General features: G+C 51.6%; 1 protein-coding gene across 2 annotated transcripts; it reads left to right on the plus strand.

Annotated features, from left to right (window-relative positions):
• The first annotated feature begins 3,097 nt into the window (after nucleotides 1-3,097).
• On the plus strand, nucleotides 3,098-12,140 carry PIGT (phosphatidylinositol glycan anchor biosynthesis class T). 2 transcript variants are annotated; one of them, XM_037164591.2, is made up of 12 exons: nucleotides 3,098-3,301; nucleotides 3,842-4,019; nucleotides 5,997-6,124; nucleotides 6,441-6,541; nucleotides 6,682-6,768; nucleotides 7,328-7,415; nucleotides 7,525-7,622; nucleotides 7,712-7,877; nucleotides 8,460-8,660; nucleotides 10,414-10,579; nucleotides 10,699-10,782; nucleotides 11,475-12,140. In XM_037164591.2, exons 1-12 carry the CDS (start codon nucleotides 3,115-3,117, stop codon nucleotides 11,725-11,727), a joined length of 1,737 nt encoding a protein of 578 aa, XP_037020486.2. In that variant the 5' UTR covers nucleotides 3,098-3,114; the 3' UTR covers nucleotides 11,728-12,140. The 2 variants fall into 2 exon arrangements, with proteins under 2 accessions (XP_037020486.2, XP_053527318.1); XM_053671343.1 differs by lacking the exon at nucleotides 8,460-8,660.
• The last annotated feature ends 5,792 nt before the right edge of the window (nucleotides 12,141-17,932 follow it).

Consider the following 17,932-nt stretch of genomic DNA (forward strand, 5'->3'; position numbering starts at 1 on the left):
CAAGAACTCTTCCAGGAGCAGCCGTGGCCAAGGATGATGGAAGGACAATGTGGGCCACAGCGGGAGAAGTCTTCCCTGGAGGCCACTGGGTCTTGAATGGTGGGGACAGGCAGTTTCAAAAGGAAAGAAAGCATAGAATAACAAAAACGTAATCACAGTGATGACAGCTACTTTTTAAAAAAATTTTTAAGGTTGATAGTGTGACCTCTGGTCCTGGCTCATCACTCACTGTGATCTTAAATAATTATCTCAGTTTCTGTCTCAGTTTTCTCATCTCTAGAATGAGATGAGTACCTACCTCAAAGAGGTGTTAAAGAGTAAATGCTGTCAAGCACTTAGACATTCCAGATCCTACGTGTTCCTGTAACCCTCACAACAACCCTGAAAATAGGTTTGCCCACTTTACAGATGAGGGAGGGTGCTGTGCCGCTCACGCTCCTGTGGGTCCATGGCCGGTGTGGGGATTCCCACCCATGTCTGTCTGACGTCTAAACTCACGGCCTGCCTTCTATTCCATGTCTAGTGTGATGGGAATACTAGATGTAAGTAGGGGGAGACCATAATAATTTAAAGACACCTTTGGCACTTGCTCTCTGGTTGGTTGGGGTATATCTTAGCAGACCTGCTTGACACCAAATTTGGTTCTGCATAGAGATATGGTTGTGGGTTTTACCAAGAGACTGTGTGTAAAATTCTTCATGAATGTGTTCCCATAGGGCAGCTGGAAAACCTAAAGCAGAAATTGAACACCGGAACCCCTACAACTCAAAGGCAAACAAGCCAGTAAAAAAAGGGGAGGGTGCAAAAAGATTTTAACAGAATTTTCATGAATGAAAAATATATGAATGGGTGGTAAGCACATGAATAGATGCTCAACAGCATTATGTACCAGGGAAATGCAAGTGAAAACTATCATGAATACCAGTACACACATTCCAACATGGCTAAAATGAAAAAAATAAAAACATGTTGAACAGGAACTCATACATTGTTGATACAAGTGAAAATACACATTTTGGAGAAAGGCCTGACAATTTCTTATAAAGTGAAACATACAGTCTTGGGGTGGTGAACACACAATATGGTGCACAGATGATGATTTGTGGTTTCATACAGCTTAAACCTGTGTGATTTTGTTGACCAGTGTCACCCCAATAAATTCAATAAAAAGGGGGAAAAACTATGTGAAATTTTTTAAAAAGGGAAAAATAATGCTAGTGACTAGATTTGAATTCCCAATAAGAGCACAGTTATTCTTCCTACTGAGTTCTAGTAGAAATTGTCATATTTTGAATAAACACTATAATAATATTTGTGACTTAAATCAGATTTAAAATCTTATCTTTTGATGCAACAAGCAGTCAAGCTTTTTCTGATACTCAGGACAAGCAAAGGAAGTTGGCACCAAGCTTCCTGGGCCAGAGAATGTCCACCCAACATGCTCCACCTAGAAACATCGTGAAAACAGAATGACTCCCAGACCCTCCCATTTCCCTTGGTTACAGCGGTCAGAACCTGTTGGCTTAAATCCTGTGAACTATTGGAACTACACCCCCAAGCAGAAAAAAAGAAACCCAGTGTTCCTGATTTATCTGAATCATAATAAAAAGGTAGCAAAGAATCCCAAAATTTCTGCAGCAAGGTTCATCGCAGCTGAATGCATGCTGGTCTCTCACTGGGGGAGACTCACTGGGGTAAAGAGGCAGGGACAGGCTCTGCTCCACCTGCACCACCAGCCAGCTGTGCGTGGGTTGCGGCCATGCCATTTCACTTACTCTTGCTTACCTTGAACTTCTCTGGCTGAATAATACCATCTTCAGTGTCTTTTTAGTCCTAAAATATTACGGCTTAATGCTTGTAACTGTGGATTGGGCAGTTTGAATAGGTCTGTTGCCCAAGAACAAACTAGCAAGAAAAAAAGTTAAACATACACCTCACGTACTCTTTACTACTAAATATTTACCCAAGGTGTTCACAAAGTAAATTGAACAGCATTCTAGTTCATAATAACTAAAAATTTGAAAGAGCTCAGGCTTCCATCAACAGGATAATGGGTAAACTATGACATATTCATATTATGCAATACTACACAGCAATAAAAATAAATGGCCAATATACACAAGAACCTGGATGATTTTCAAAGACATCCTTGCCATGAAAGAAGCTTTACACAAACACACACACACTGTATGATGATTTTATTTATATGAAGTTCTAGAACGATTATCTTATTCTATGAAGGAAAATCAGAGCAGTGGTTGCCTCTGGAAGGTGGGGAGGGGCAGGAATTGATTGGCAAGGGGGCATTAGCCAACTTCTTGGGGCTTTAGGAATGTTCTGTCTTCTTAGACGTTTGTGTGCACAGGTGTGTGCACTTGTCAGGCTCAGTGAATGTGCACCTCCGAGTTGTAAATTTCATTGTAGTGTATGTAAATTTAACACCAGAAGAAAAATGTGAATATTGAACTCTATACATTATTATGCACGCTGAAATATTTAGGGGGAAGTGTGCTTCTGTCCGCAGTTTACTTTGAAATGTATTAAAACATACAATGAATTGAGGGATTTATAGACCCGTATGTGATGAGTCTAGGAAAATGTTAACGGTGAAGTCTACGTGATGGGGAAGCAGGCGTTCATTCTTTCAATTTTGCTGTATGCTCGAAATTTTTCATAAGAAAGGAGCCAGTTATTTGAGGGCTTTGCGGGAAAGCTCTGCCACCAGAGGAGCTGACTAGTCTTAGGACCGAGCAAATGCAGACACTAAAAGCTGAAGGAAGGCAGGAGCAAAGCCCTGTTACCTCGCAAAAGCGATGAACATTTTTCAGTGTTTTCTCAACTATCACATAGGGACAACAGCAGTGGCAGCATTCGGTATCATTAAGCATTTTCTCATGGGTGGGAAAATCTCAAAGGTAGACATCCTCCGCCCTCCTTGCCCTCCCCGCACAGCCTTAAACTCTGTAGCCTTAAAGAGGCTAGCGGGCCGTTGCTCCGGTAACCGCACCGAGATTTCCGGACGACACCGGAAGTCACTCCTTATTTGCTCTCCCTATTGGAGGCCGGCCTCTCGTGGGGGCGGGCACTGTTGGGGGGGCGGAAGGAGCCGCAGGAATGGCGGCGGCCCAGCCGCTCGCTCTGGTGGTACTGCTGCTGCTGTGGCCAGGCGGCTGGGGCCATTCAGAGGCCCCACGCGACAGCCTGCGGGAGGAGCTCGTCATCACCCCGCTGCCTTCTGGAGATGTAGCAGCCACATTCCAGTTCCGCACGCGCTGGGATTCGCAGCTGCAGCGGGAAGAAGGTGAGAGAAAGAGACTGACCGCAGATTGATTTCTGTGGCACCTGCAGGAAGTGGGTGGAGGCAAGTTGGGGGGCGGGGCCTAGTCCCTGGGTGGAGTCCTGGCCGGTGGGCGTGAACCGGACAAAGTGGGTCCCTGGAGGAAGGATGGGTTATTGGGGAACACCATTATACCGTTGGTGAAATTAAGGCTCGGAGAGGGGCAGCGACTCCTAGTCCAGTTCTTTCCGCAGCTCCAGGCTGCCACTCTGCACCTTTAATTAGAGCACTCTGTCCACGACACTGATGTTGATGTTGTTGACGGTTACCATTTATGCTGGGTGCTACGCACAGTGCTAAGTTCTGTGAAAGACTGCTAGGAAGAAATTAGAGGTGTAAAGTGGTGAAAGCAGTTGTTCAAAAACCACATTTCTGGTAAGTAAATGACAGTCTGGGCTGGAATTCAGATCTCTCTGATCCCGGAGTCTGGGGTCTGCTGTTTCTTTGGGGTGGCTGAGAAACCTCCTTCCAAGGGCCGTCCCTCACCGCCTTCCCCTTCTCTAGTTTCTCATTATAGGCTCTTCCCCAAAGCCCTGGGGCAGTTGATCTCCAAGTATTCTCTCCGGGAGCTGCACCTGTCACTCACACAAGGCTTTTGGAGAACTCGATACTGGGGGCCACCCTTCCTGCAGGCCCCCTCTGGTGCAGAGCTCTGGGTCTGGTTCCAGGACACCGTTGCTGAGTGAGTGGCCACCTTGAGGCCTATTGCAGGCCATGAAGGGAATGTGGCAGGGAAGGTGTTGTCGTCTTGCCACTGCCCTTGGGGGCCAGCAGTTGCCGTGGGCAGTAATTCCATGGGGGTAAAGCAGCCTTGGAAATAAGCAATAATGTGACTACTGAGTGGCATGCTTACTTTGCTGAATATACTTCCTTCCCCTACTACTTCCAGACCAAGGCAACACACGCATATCTCTGCAAAGGTGGATAACACATCATTGTTATCCTTACTTGGATTGTAAGGCCAAACAAAACATGGGTGTGCTAGAATTGGCCTATAAGATGCTAGATCTCCATATTAAAGGAATTGCTTTTGTTTGGGAGGGATGAGGCTAGGTACTGCTGCTGTGCCACAATTTCTTCTTAAATCCACTATGGGAAATCAATAGAACAAGTATGACTTTTTTAAAAATTTAGGGCAATAGTCCTGGTTGCTGTGGCTCAGGGGATTGAGCGCCAGCTTGTGAACCAAAGGATTGCCGGTTTAGTTCCCAGTCAGGGCATGTGCCTGAGTTATGGACCAGGTGCCCAGTAGGGGGTGCAGGAGAGGCAAGCACACATTATTATTTCTGTCCCTCTCTTTCTACTTCCCTTCCCCTCTCTAAAAATAAATGCATAAAATCTTTTTTAAAAATTTAGGAGTAATAGGGAGTGGTGGGGACTGTGGCAGGCTAGAGAGCTTGAGAGGAGAGCTGCCAGTCATGCCCTATGGACTGTTGCCATGGGAATAAAGGCCCACTGTTATAAGATACTCTCATTTTTAAAGAGATATCAGGGTGGGTGGGCTTGGATGGGAGTAAAAGACAAAAAACTGTATTTGAACAACAATTAAAATAAAACTTAAAAAAATAAAGAGATATCAGATATCTGGATTTCAATGTGAAAGTTGGCAAATTTAAATACCAGCAAGGAATTAAAAAACATAAGACACACTGTGTGGGTCTCTGTTGTGTACCCCCGATGAAACCTGGTTCTGGTTTGGCCAGAGCGTCAGGCCACAAGTGTGCAATCTTCATTTGAGGCTTAAGACTTGGAGCAATTGAAAAGCTCTGAACAGAGGATTATGGAAACACCCCAGAACAGCACTTAGGTGATATCAAGTGAGGAGCCAGCAGTGACCCCACAAACTTGCCAAGGCTCTACCTGAACGCTGGCCCCTTGGCTTCTTCCCTGTCTGCTCTGCTGTCCCCTCAGCTCGCAATTGCCTGTACTACGGAGCTGATGCTTAGATGACTAGTTTTATGCTCTCTGCGGTTAACACAGAGATCAAATTCTATTTTGATGTTTCTCTAAGGAAAAAAAACTTCTAATTTAATTTGATGTTTTTTTTTTCTTTATCCTAGAATGCTTATTTTCTCTCGTTCATTGAGTCTGTTTAGATGTAAGACTCCCACTCTGAAGCTAGAACCAGGCTTACCTTCCTGCCCAGGGTGTTCACAGGGAAGTGTGTTCTTTTGCCCAGCTGAGCAGATCAGTGACTGTTGTCAGGTGTGGGGCACTTTATGTGGTGTTGGGAGACACACAACGGTGACTCAGACTTGCTCTCTGTCCTCTGGTTCCCATGAGCCTGGTTGAGGAGAAACGACGCTCAGGACGAGGTGCTGCCACCACCTGGCCGTGTCCCGGGAAGGACTTAGGGAGAGGCTCAGGCGGTCAGGCCCACAGCAGTGCAGGTGGAGGCTGTGGCTGAGGAGGGCAGGGAGGGCTTCCTGGAGGAGCGAGCCTCCTTGAAGGTGAGCAGAGAGTAGGGCATTCCCAGGCAGAAGGAGGGACCACGGAACCTGTGTGGCTGCAGGGTGTGAGGAGGAAGGGGCTGAGCGGGGGCCGTGGTGGTGTTGCAGCTCCATCAGGTGGCCAGTCTGATGCTGCGGCAGCCAGTGCAGGCTTTGAGAAAGGAGCAGAGGCGGCTGGGGACAGTGAACGGGTTTGTGTCTCCATCCAGTGTGGACAAATCTTGGAAGGACCTCAGCAACGTCCTCTCAGGGATCTTCTGCGCTTCTCTCAACTTCATCGACTCCACCAACACGGTGATGCCCACTGCCTCCTTCAAACCCCTGGGGCTGGCCAATGGTGAGAAGCCCCTGCGGCCCTTTCCTTCTTCTTGTTACCTCTTGCCCAAACCTTTGCCTCCTTTCCCCTCAGCTTCCTCTTTCCACAGCGGAGCCAGATCATAACTCTCCTGGGCGTGTGGGCCCAGGAGAAGGCTCCCTGAGACTGGGCTGTCTATGTACTGCCTTCTCCCAAGGGGAGGGGAGGGTCCCACTCCCAGCTGTGCGTGAGGGTGGTAGCACCAGAGGGGTATATGGGGAGAAGGAGGGGCCACTGAGTGTGGGTCCTGAGGAGTGGGGCCCAAGGCCCACCCCAGACAGGCCTCTGTCTCCCTCAGGCACGGATCACTACTTCCTGCGCTACGCTGTGCTGCCAAGGGAAGTTGTCTGCACTGAGAACCTCACCCCGTGGAAGAAGCTCTTGCCCTGCAGCTCTAAGGTGAGGCCAGAGTGGTCTGAAGAGTGGATGGCGTCGGCAGCTGCCCTCATTGCCAGGCAGCCAGGTGACTTACAGATAACCTCTGCCACGTGCCCAGATGCCCTGGGCACTGACATTTTATTTCTTCCTGCCTCTTCCAGGCAGGCCTCTCCATGCTGCTGAAGGCCGAGCGCTTGTTCCACACCAGCTACCACTCCCAGGCAGTGCACATCCGCCCCGTTTGCAGAGTGAGTCATCGGGAAAGGGGGCGGGTGCCATCCAGAGGCTCTGAGAGAGAGTGCAGGTGAAGCAGGTGGCCCAGTGTCTGGGGGAGGGTCGAGCCCGTAGTAAGTGGTGAATAGCAAGTGATGGGTAGCAAAGTGGTGGATAGCGCGATGACTTCTGGGGCATGGGCCACGCACCAAGGAAACCGGGTGGTTGCCTGGCAAGCATTCAGTAAATCTTTGTCATGGAGCATAGCGATTCAAAATAGCTGTGTGCTACACCCACTAGCATAGTTACTCACCAGCTGATGTGACCTTGAGCAAATCCTTTTGTTTCCCTGAGCCTGGTTTCTCCATCTGTCAGATGAGTAATAGTAATAGTAGTTCTATGGCCGCCGGCCACGGTTCACCCGATAGATGCACATGAAGCTGCTTGCACAGGGTCAAGTGCTCAGCAGTGAGCGGTAGCAAACGGACAGGTGGGAAGACACATCGTAGACAAGGGACTGAGTCACAGTGGGAGTCCCTGAGGCTCTGGCTGCAGCGATAGGTCCTCATTGCCACTGTCTGGTCCTCGCGGTAGAATGCTCGCTGTACCAGCATCTCCTGGGAGCTGAGGCAGACCCTCTCCGTTGTGTTCGACGCCTTCGTCACGGGGCAAGGGAAGAAAGGTAAGCCCCCGTGGCAACTCATCGCTGCCCGACTGTCACCCTCCCCACCCTATGTGTGCAGACCAGGCCTGCTCCCAGCCCCTGCTCAACCCTGCTGTCTGCCCCTCAGACTGGTCCCTCTTCCGGATGTTCTCCCGAACCCTCACAGAGCCCTGCCCCCTGGCTTCAGAGAGCCGAGTCTATGTGGACATCACCAGCTACAACCAGGTACCACGGTCTCCAGCCACATATATTGCCCCCTGCCAAGGCCAGCCTGCCCCTCTGCTTACCCCTCAGTCCTGCCCTTGTGTCCCCAGGACAATGAGACTTTGGAGGTGAGCCCGACCCCCCTCACCACATACCAGGACGTCATCCTGGGCACCCAGAAGACCTATGCTGTCTACGACTTGCTCGACAAGGCCGTGATCAACAGCTCCCGCAACCTCAACCTCCAGTTCAAGTGGAAGAGACCCCCAGACAATGGTGCGAGAGGGTGGGCCACTACAGGCTGAGATGAGGTCCCCTGGGGCGGACTCACAGTCCTGCCTCCCTGCCACGAGATCACAGCCGAGTGTTGAGGCCCCGCTCTCCGGAGTCAGCCCCCGGCTTCTCGCCCCGTTTCTTTCAAGCTCTCCGACTGTGGGCAGCTCCTGACCTCAGCGGATGAGGTCATTCATTTAAAATGTGGAGTTTGTTTATGTATTCATATGACCCACAAATCTTTTCTGAAGACAGACAATACCATGCATTTGAGAATCATAATGTCTTCTGGTTGAGACAGACATCAGACAGTTTTGGTTACATTTGTGTTCACTGTTACCAAGGGGAAGTGCAGAATATCATGAGAGTGCCAGGTTTGGGTTGCAGGGGGCACAGAGCTCAGCATATGTCAATATTTAGGAAATAACAGTAAGGGAATAGGGGATGACTCCAGAGTTCGAGTTTCCCAGTTCTGATGGAAAGCTCCCCACCCGGCTGTGAGACTCTGCATGTGGCCTGGGCGGAGTGGGCGGGGAGAGACCCTCTGCTTTGGGCACTGTTAACTGCTGGCTCTGGTCTGCGCAGAGGCCCCGCCGGTGCCCTTCCTGCACGCCCAGCGGTACGTGAGCGGCTATGGGCTGCAGAGCGGGGAGCTGAGCACGCTGCTCCACAACACCCACCCGTACCGGGCCTTCCCCGTGCTGCTCCTGGACACCGTGCCCTGGTTCCTGCGGCTGTATGTGCACACCCTCACCATCACCTCCAAGGGCAAGGAGAACAAACCAAGTGAGAGCTGAGTCCCCCCACCCTGCTCACCCGCCCTCTCTCCAGAGTCCCCAAACCCCCACTTCTCAGGGTAGTTCCTGAAGCCTGTAACCCAGAAGACTGCACAGGCAGAATAGTTGGACAGGTGGAAAGGGCAGCCTCACCGGTGCCCACTCTGGGGCAATTGATAAAGCAGGAATAATGGACACACGGTACCGGTGATTCTTCATAAGACCTGAGGGGGGCAGCAGTTCCCTCTCCTTTCCCACCATCCCCTTTCCAGCTGCTCCAGGCAGTCCTTCGTGATGAGTCACGGGGCCCTTTCCCGCACAGGGAGGGTTGGCCAGAACAGCACAGGCCTGGGGACATGGAAGATTACAGACCTGGAGATGGCTCTGCTGCCTGGGGAGGGAAGAAGCACCGTTTTTAAATTTTATATTTATTTTCTCTCATTTTTCTGTAGTGGAGTTACTCTTTCCTGATCGCTTTCCCTTAGGTGCCAGGCACAGCCCTAAAGGAGGCACTTGTCTTTCTCTGGGGTGGAGAGAGACTAAGGCTGCAGAGAGGGCTCCTCAGGAAGAGGCCGTGGCACATTCCAGACGGCCAGACCCACTGCTCCTTGAGCCGCTCTGTCCTGTCCCGTATTTTCAAGGCCGTGGTCAATAGTCTTCCTTATCTTCGGCACCACTACTTGCACCACCTTCAAAATCTGCCTCAAACCTTCTGCCCATGTGTTTTGTGGGGCTTGGTTTGACCTTTCACTCTGGAAAATTTCAGACACGCACCTAAATGGAATAGCGGAATCCGTTCCCCTGTCCCCGCGGGCAGCTGCAGCAGCCAGCAGCTCCTCTCTTTTTGGTTTTGTCTCTCACCCTCCCCTCCTTTTTTGTTGTTGATTATTTTTCTCCTGGTGTCTTAAAACAAGTCCTAGACATCACATCAGTTCACCTTGAAATACGGTGCTTCAGTATATTTCCTTAACAGACAAAGGACTTAAAAAAAACCGTGGCTTGTCATTCTCATTCCTGTTTTCCCCAACGGTCTTAAAAATAGCTGTTTGTAATTCCTTTGCTTGAATTGGGACGCAAACAAAGTCCTCCCATTGCATTTGCTTGGTGTGCTCTTCAGTTTCTCTCTTTTTCTCTTTTTAATTAACAGAGACTTTTTTAAAAGAGCAATTTTAGGGTTACAGGAAAATGGAGCAGAAAGCACAGTCGTTCCTATCCATGCCCTCTGGCCCCGCCCTTGGCTTCCCCTGCTGTTAACCTCTCGCACTGGGGTCCTCCCAAGTCCCTTTAAATCTACGGCATGTCCCATTCTTTTTTTGATTGTATTTTTTGGGCAAAGTGGGTCATTTGTTTGTTGTATAGAATGTTCTCCATTCTGGGTTCGTCCTTGTGTCATTGTTTAACGTGTTCCTCCATTGTCTGCATTTTTGGGGTATTAGTTGTTAGTACGAGAGACTGGATTAGATTCACGTCCTCTGTCTTTGGCAGGAAAACCTCTGTGGTGGTTGTATGAACTTCCTGATGTCTGCTGCCCAGTTTTCGTGACGTAAATACACAGTTGTCTGCCCAGGACGGCTGCCTGGAAACATAATGTTCCTTTTCTGAGACCCTCTTCCCTTTCCTGAGCCTGCCTGGGGCTCCTCTGACCCAGAGCCCACCTCCGGGCACCAGATCCAGGCCTCAAGGCCTCCACAGGGCAGGCAGGAGGTGCAGGTTCTGCCCCCAGGAAAGAGGTGTGCTGACGCTTGAGCCTCGCCCGTCTGCAGGTTACATCCACTACCAGCCTGCCCAGGACCGGCTACAGCCCCACCTCCTGGAGATGTTGATTCAGCTGCCGCCCAACTCGGTCACCAAAGTCTCCATCCAGTTTGAGCGGGCGCTGCTCAAGTGGACCGAGTACACCCCGGACCCCAACCACGGCTTCTATGTCAGGTAGGCGCCCCCCGCTTCTGTGGGCTGCCCCCACCCTCCTGACCCACTGTCTCTGCCCCAGCCCTGGGCGGGGAGCCAGTGAGAACACGGCTCACAGTCTCCTGCCTTCGTCTCTGCAGCCCGTCCGTCATCAGCGCCCTCGTGCCCAGCCTGGTGGCAGCCAAAGCTGTGGACTGGGAAGAGAGTCCCCTCTTCAACAGCCTGTGAGTGTGACGTCAGCTGCCTGGTTCGGGGTGCACCAGCACAGATGCTCTGGTCCCTGCAGGGTGGGCTGGGGCTTGGTGTGGCTGCCCCCGGGCCCTGCGGAGACTGACTTAACTCGGTCCTAGTGAAGGTCCCCGTGGTCGGTAATGTTCATACAGACTTTGTAAAATGGCCCTAAAGGGCGTCTGGAAGAATAAGTAGGTGAGGAGAGCGGTGTTCAAGGTCCGCATTGACCCACCGAGATGATTTTGCTGAGCACGTACCAAATGCCAGGTACTCCGGAGGAGGCTGGCCACCCAGCGGTGAGCAGACAGACGGCCCCCCGCCTGGCGAACCCCGACGGTCCAGAGGGGAGCCTCCGTGCTAGGGAGCGGTGGGGCCGAGGCGGTGCTGGGAGTGCTCTGGCGGGCGATCCAAGACGGCTTCCTGAGCAGACGGCCTTTAGGCTGAGACCAGGAGGCTAAGGAAGAAGCAGCCAAGCACAGGCAGGGCCCCTTTCCTCGCCCTCAGTACGAGGCAGCTCTCTGCCAGGGTCCTGTGTTGAGCCTTCATCCGAGAGGTGTTCTGTCGGAAAGGTTCGGAAAGCCTTACCTGCGGGCATTGGCCCAGTGCCGCCCCAGGGGTGCGGGTGGGATGGGGGTGAGAGGGGGGGAGCAGGGGTCCCCCCTCACCGCTCCTCCCTGACCACCAGGTTCCCAGTCTCCGACAGCTCCAGCTACTTCGTGCGGCTCTACACGGAGCCGCTGCTGGTGAGCCTGCCGACGCCGGACTTCAGTATGCCCTACAACGTCATCTGCCTCACGTGCACCGTGGTGGCCGTGTGCTACGGCTCCTTCTACAACCTCCTCACCCGCACCTTCCACATCGAGGAGCCCAAGAAGGGCGGCCTGGCCAGGAGGCTGGCTAACCTTCTCCGGCGTGTGCGCGGCGTCCCCCCGCTCTGAGACTTGGCCTCTGCGCGGCTGGGGCTGCCGTTTCTCCGGGGAGGGGTGCTGGTGACCCCAAGAACTGTGTCTGCACTTGCTGTCCCCAGAGTTGGCTTGTGAACCAAACTGCCCCTGGGCCGGGCCAGGGCCTAGAGCTGCACCGTGCAGCACAGTGGCCACGAGCCAGATGTGGCGTGTGAATTTCAGTTCATTTAAATTAAGGACTCGTTTCCTCAGCTGTATTAGCCACGTTTCCAGTGCTCAGGCACATGAGTGGCTGCTGTGTTGGACAGTGACACCAACGTCTCTCTCCGGCGCTGCAGAGAGTCTTGCTGGGCAGCGCTGCCCAGACAGCGGGGTGCGCCCCAGAGCTTCTGTCACTGTGGCAGACAGGTTTGCTGGTCGTGGAATAAAATGGGGCTGTTTCTTCAGTTCTTTGCCTCTTGTCTCCTCGAAGCCTGGGGAGAGCTGGGGACGAGGGCTTACCTGCTGAGCACCTGAACGGGAACTCCTGTCCTAAAACAGACTAAGCTCCCCTGTCTCCTCCAGTCTGCTTACCCTCCCCCACAGCCTCAACGGACAGTAATTTCCAGAACTCCCTGGGTTGGGCTGGGGGTGTTTATGTGAGCCCGTCCATGACCATGAAAATGAGCCCTGAGAACTGGTTCCCTGTCATCATGGGTCCATGCGTGGCCCTTATTGTTCCCACATGTATGCACGTATTTCCATGCAGTAAGCACCCATGAACCTGCCGTCCCGTGGGAAAACTAGCCCCTGGGCAGCAGCTGATCTGATCATAATGGCTGTTGTGTGGAGACGACTAGACTGCAGCGGGGAAAATGGACACCGGGACACTGGGAAGGCGGTAAGGAGGCGAAGGAGTCATCCGGAGGAGGGGGCTGGGGGGCCGCAGTGCAGGTGGTGAGAAGTTAAGGGACATAGGGACAGATGTGGGAGGTAGACCCGCAGGGCCAACTTTTGGACGCAGTGTGTGCGGTGAGGCCTCTGCATGCGTCCATTCGTGGGGCTCTCACTCACTGTTCACTCAGAGCTTAAAGTATGTTCAGTCCTTTGCAAAACGTGCATTTGATGTGGTCCCTGCCCTGCTCACAACCTAGAGAGAGAGAGACAAAAACACAAACTAAAACACATTGGAGTAAGTGCTGTGGTTCAGTGAACTCAGGGGAGGCTTGATTCATTTTTCTGGGGGAAGAAAAGGATGGTTACTTCTGACCAGGCACATAGTGAGTGCTTAGTTGTCTCTCTCACTCGCTCTCACACACAGTGTCATTACATTATTTATTAGTGACGTCCCACAGAATTGCTACTATAAAATAGCTAATTACGTATTTTACCAACCTTCACTTGATTTTTGTCTTAAGTAAAATAAGAACAATGGAAGTTGCATCTCTTGATGTGAGCTACTGATTTAACACTTTTGTATGAGTTTTTACTTTAAATACTTTTAATAATCCTATTTTTAAAACTAGGTAGGCATCAGGAAATAGAAACTATTTTAAAAGCCAGTCAAAAGCCATCTTCAGTCTTCCAGAGCTCAAATCTCTTATGTAGCAGTTCAGAGCGTGCAAGGAAGTGGGGAGACAGGGAAGACCTCACTTTGTCTTTCTGTTCATCCCCCCTGGAGCTCTGGGCAAGTTGGGCTCCTCGGCACATTCTTCCTGATGTGACCTCACAGGAGGTAGGTGAGCTCCTGGCTAAGCAGAGGGGACATCAGGACATCTGAGGGGGGCAGGGTTGAGAAGCACACAAGAAGGACACCAGCGACAGCACCCAGGGCCCCGTCTGGCAACCCAGGCTCTGGCTTCCTGTACAGCTGTGTCATCTCGGGTAGCGGGTTTCCTTTTGAGGAGGTGAAGGGGTTGGACCAGGTGTAGGACAAGGGGATCATAATGGAGGAGGGTGGTCAGGGCAGACCCTCGTTTGTGTTCAGAAAACCATGTAGCAACAGAACACTAGTTAACCCTAACAAGGAAGGGAGTTCTGGCACACGCTACAACACGGATAAACCCTGAGGACATCACGCCGAGTGAAATTAGCCTCTACCAAAAGGACATACTGCACCACTGCACTTGACCCCTAGAGCGGTCAAATTCATGGACACAGAAAGAGAGGTTGCCGGGAGCTGGGGGTGGGGTAGGGAATGGGGGTTCATTTTAAAGGTGGGGAGTGTCAGTCTGAGGAGCCAAAAAGGTTCTGGAGGTGGGTGGTGGCGATAGTAGCACCTGGGTGTGAATGCACCCAATGAGCAAATTGAACCCTTAGAAGTAATAAACAAGGTAAATGATATATTGTAAATATTATATTGTAAATATTTCACCACACTGCAAGAAAGTAAAACCCTTGTTTTTCCAGGATTGCCCTGGGTAGGCGGGAGGCACGCCCTGGCTGACCGGGTTCCCTGAATTGCTACTCCTCCCCCCCCTCCCCCAGGGCGAGGTCCCTGCTGGGCAGGAAGAGCCGCCCAGGTCCATGCAGTCCCAGGCGTGACCAGCAGCAGGCAGGTGCTGGGGACAGACATATGAGGTCCCCAAATTCCCACTCAATCTGGCTTCCACGAGGACCCTCTGGTGACAGGGGAAACTGTGGCCTGTGCCCTCATCTCTAACTTGGGGGCACAGGGCAATGAGCACCCGAAGGAGGTAGGGGCCGAGGGGTGAAGCAGGTGTGATCGCCCACGAGAGCTGAGGAGGCTGTGAGCGAGTTTGAGGACAGGCCCGGGGTCCTCAGAGGAAGCCTTCAGGCCGCATCATCTTTATTTTTAATTAAATGTATCGGGGTGACATTGGTTAATGAGATGACATAGGTTTCAAATGTACGATTCTATGACACATCCCCTATGTATTGCATTGCGTGCCCACCACCCAAAGTCAGATCTCCTTCTGTCACCGTATATTTGACCCCCTTTACCCTCTACTACCCCCTCCCCCTCCCTCGGTGACCACCCTGCCGACGTCTGTGTCTACGAGTTTGGGTTTGTTTTTCCGGTTTGTTCATCGGCTGCCTGCAGTTTCATACCCCACATGTGAGTGAAATCGTACCGTTCTTGACTTTTTCTGTCTGACTTACTTCGCTTGGCTTGATATTCTCAAGTTCCAACCGTGTTGTTGCAAATGGCCGCAGCTCACCTTCTCTTATGGCTGAGCAGTCTGTACTCCATTGTCCACATGTACCACATGCATGCAACATGCATGTGCCGAGACATGGGGACAACTGAAGTGTCCTCTGACAGATGACTGGGTGAAGAAGACATGGCCCACTGTGAGTCAGGGCAGACGCCTTCACAGGGGGCTCCGGGGGCGTTCAGACGTGGCCTCGCGCTGCAGCGGCATCAGAGTCGGCTTTCCGTCACGGCCCAGGAATGCATGGGCACCGCTGTGGCGTCTCCTCACCTTGACCTCTGTACAGCAGATGACAATCAGCTTCCTCCTGGCTGGCCTGCCGGTGGCCTGGAGCCAGAGCCATCAAGCTGGACTTCTTACTCAACCCATTTGACGTCTGCCATCCTGGGGGCCTCGTCTTATCGATGGCCTCCTGCCACAACGACAGCCACCTCACAGCCCTCCCCTCTGTGCGCACGATCGTCCCTAGTGCCGTCTTCTGCTCTGCCACAGAGGTGCCACCATGAGTTTAAAGTAACCAGCATCTTTATTGTCCACACCAGCATCCAGCACAGCCTTGTCGTCTGCATCTCAGGCTCGCTCATCTCCACCAAGGTGACAGGTCCCTCATTCCTATTGCTTCCGTCGTCACCAGCGCCCGTGTTAACATTACCATCGGCAGCACTACCACCCTCCTCCCCAACATACCCCTCACATGTTCATCACCCAATCACCTCCCGAACTCGTCCGTTTTCTATAAAAGGACTCAGCGGGTGGTTCGCAGACCTTCAGACAGACCCCGTGGTGTCCCCATCATTGGCGCTGCCCTGGGAACCCTGCAGGTGAAGGGCTCACTCTCATTGGACACAGAGTTGTAGAAGAGGGGTGGACACAGCCCTGCAGGGGCAGCTTGCTGTGGGGAGCTGGCCCAGGGCAGGGCGAGCGTGGGCAACTCCTGGGGAGCCGATGCTGGGGACTGGCTGCAGGGGTAAGGAAGGACAGGACCGTCACTCGTGTGTCCTTCTTACGAACTGATGAGTACTTTCCCCAAGCACCTCTCCTGCCCCAGGCGCCACGCTGGGCCTCTGCCATTCCGTGCACCACTTAACCAATCTCGGGGACAGGACAGTGCTGTCACCAGTTCACAAATGAAGACACTGGGGCTTCCGAAGTTCTGGTTATTTTCCCAAGTCACACAACCTACGAGTTTAGGCCTGAGGTTTAAATCCAGATGTAATCTCGAATCTACCCTGAAGCAGTGGGGAAAATGCCCAGATAGGTGCATGGCATCAGATGGAGGGCACTTTGACGGTGACTGACATTTAAACATGTAAGAATAAATACACAAGTTTTTGTAAATAAATTCTGTTTTCTGGGGTCCCTCCTCACACACTTTGGGGTCAATAAAATAAAGGAATTCTGTCCTGTTACACGGTCTTTCTATCCCGAATGGGTAAGACGACAAGAGACAAAGTAAAATGAACACAGAAAGCTGTCAAAGTTCATGAAAAAGAAATCTGAGGAGGGGATGTTATGTGTAATCCAGCTAATTTAGTTGAATAAATTCCTTAAAAAAAAAGATTTTATTTATTTATTTTTAGACAGAAGGGAGGAAGAGGGAAAGAAGTATCAATGTGTGATTGCCTCTCAAGGGCCCCCTAGGGGACCTAGCCTGCAACCCAGGCATGTGCCCTGACTGGGAACCAAACTGGGGACCCTTTGGTTCACAGGCTGGTGCTCAGTCCACTGAGCCACACCAGCCAGGACATGTGATTGCAGACAGTCCTTCATAGGTGCCTGCAGGGAAGGCGTCAGCCTTCCATTTTACACGCAGGACACTGAGCCCCATACAAGGTATGGGGACTCCTGGACACCTCAGAGGGTGACAGTGGCAGAATGAGTTCCTTGTCTTCACGCAGAGGCAGACATCTCTGAGTCACTCCGGGAGAGGTGATCTCTGACGGTGGTGGGACAGAATACCCAGTACCACTTACTGCGCATGTGCTGCGCATGTGCTGTGGCCAGCGTTGCATGTATATCTCCATCTTGAAACCTTACTCATTTTAAAGACAAAAAAAGCTGAAGCTCAGAGGCTTAATTTCATCTCCAAGGTCACATAACCGATAATGGCAGGAGTCAGGATCCAAATTCAAGACCCTCTGACTCCAAAGACGGTCCTCTGAAAAAGGTTTGAAAGCTGTGCCCCCAAAGACCCCGGGGATCACGAAGGGGCACTTGGGTGCTTCGCATAGGGAAGCTCGGCTTTTCATGGTTTTGTTTTTTTTTTTTTTTTCAGAGACAATGTAGAAAAAAATTTTGTGCAAGAAATTTGTTTTGGATAATATTTATATCATGAATTCCTCAACTGCAAGTTGCGGGGGGGGGGGGCGTGGTGGAGAGGTAGTGAGGGCTGAGAAATGCCATTGGATTTGGAGATGAGAGAGTTGGTGGTGTCCTGGGCATGGGCGGTTAGATCTCACTGGCTCCTAGCAACAGAAACTCATTCTGGCTATTCTAAGCAGAGAAGGACTTTGTGAGAGTGGTGTGGGCATGTCGTGGGCACCTATTGTCCCTTCATAATAGTAGCCTTAAGTGTGCCCCTCTTGGATTCTTCATCTGCTGGATTCTTCAAACCAGCAGAACTGGGGGGGAAGCTAAAAGAATCCAGCTTGGGAAGATGGTAAACAAGGCAAAACTGAGGTCTCCCCAGGGCCCCTGTGAATGAGCACCATACACGTCCAGGTCTTCAGTCATTCATTGCGCAAGGTTAAAATTCCACGGAGAGCTCCTCTTTGTCTGGTGGTAGGGCAGGCCCCCTTTAAAAAAAAATCAGCAGGCCCCCCTGACTCACCTGCTCTGGGTAGAGGGAGAGCCATTCTCCGAAAGCCAAATCAGGGTCCTTGTTATCAGGAAAACAAAGGAATGCTAGGCGACAAAACCATAAAATAGACGATAACACTCAGAGAGGTTTCCATCAAAGTGAAGGAAGTTGGTGCAGGTCCAACGGTCCAAGAGGATAAGGCCCCATTGTGCGGCTGAAGACACCCTGTTCGTTCCTGGGAATTTTTGAAATCTTCAAGATTAACTTGTTTACAGTCACCTTA

The sequence above is a fragment of the Artibeus jamaicensis genome, unplaced genomic scaffold (assembly GCF_021234435.1).
Source record: "Artibeus jamaicensis isolate MK-2021 breed Jamaican fruit bat unplaced genomic scaffold, CSHL_Jam_final contig_685, whole genome shotgun sequence".
Classification (NCBI taxonomy): domain Eukaryota; kingdom Metazoa; phylum Chordata; class Mammalia; order Chiroptera; family Phyllostomidae; genus Artibeus; species Artibeus jamaicensis.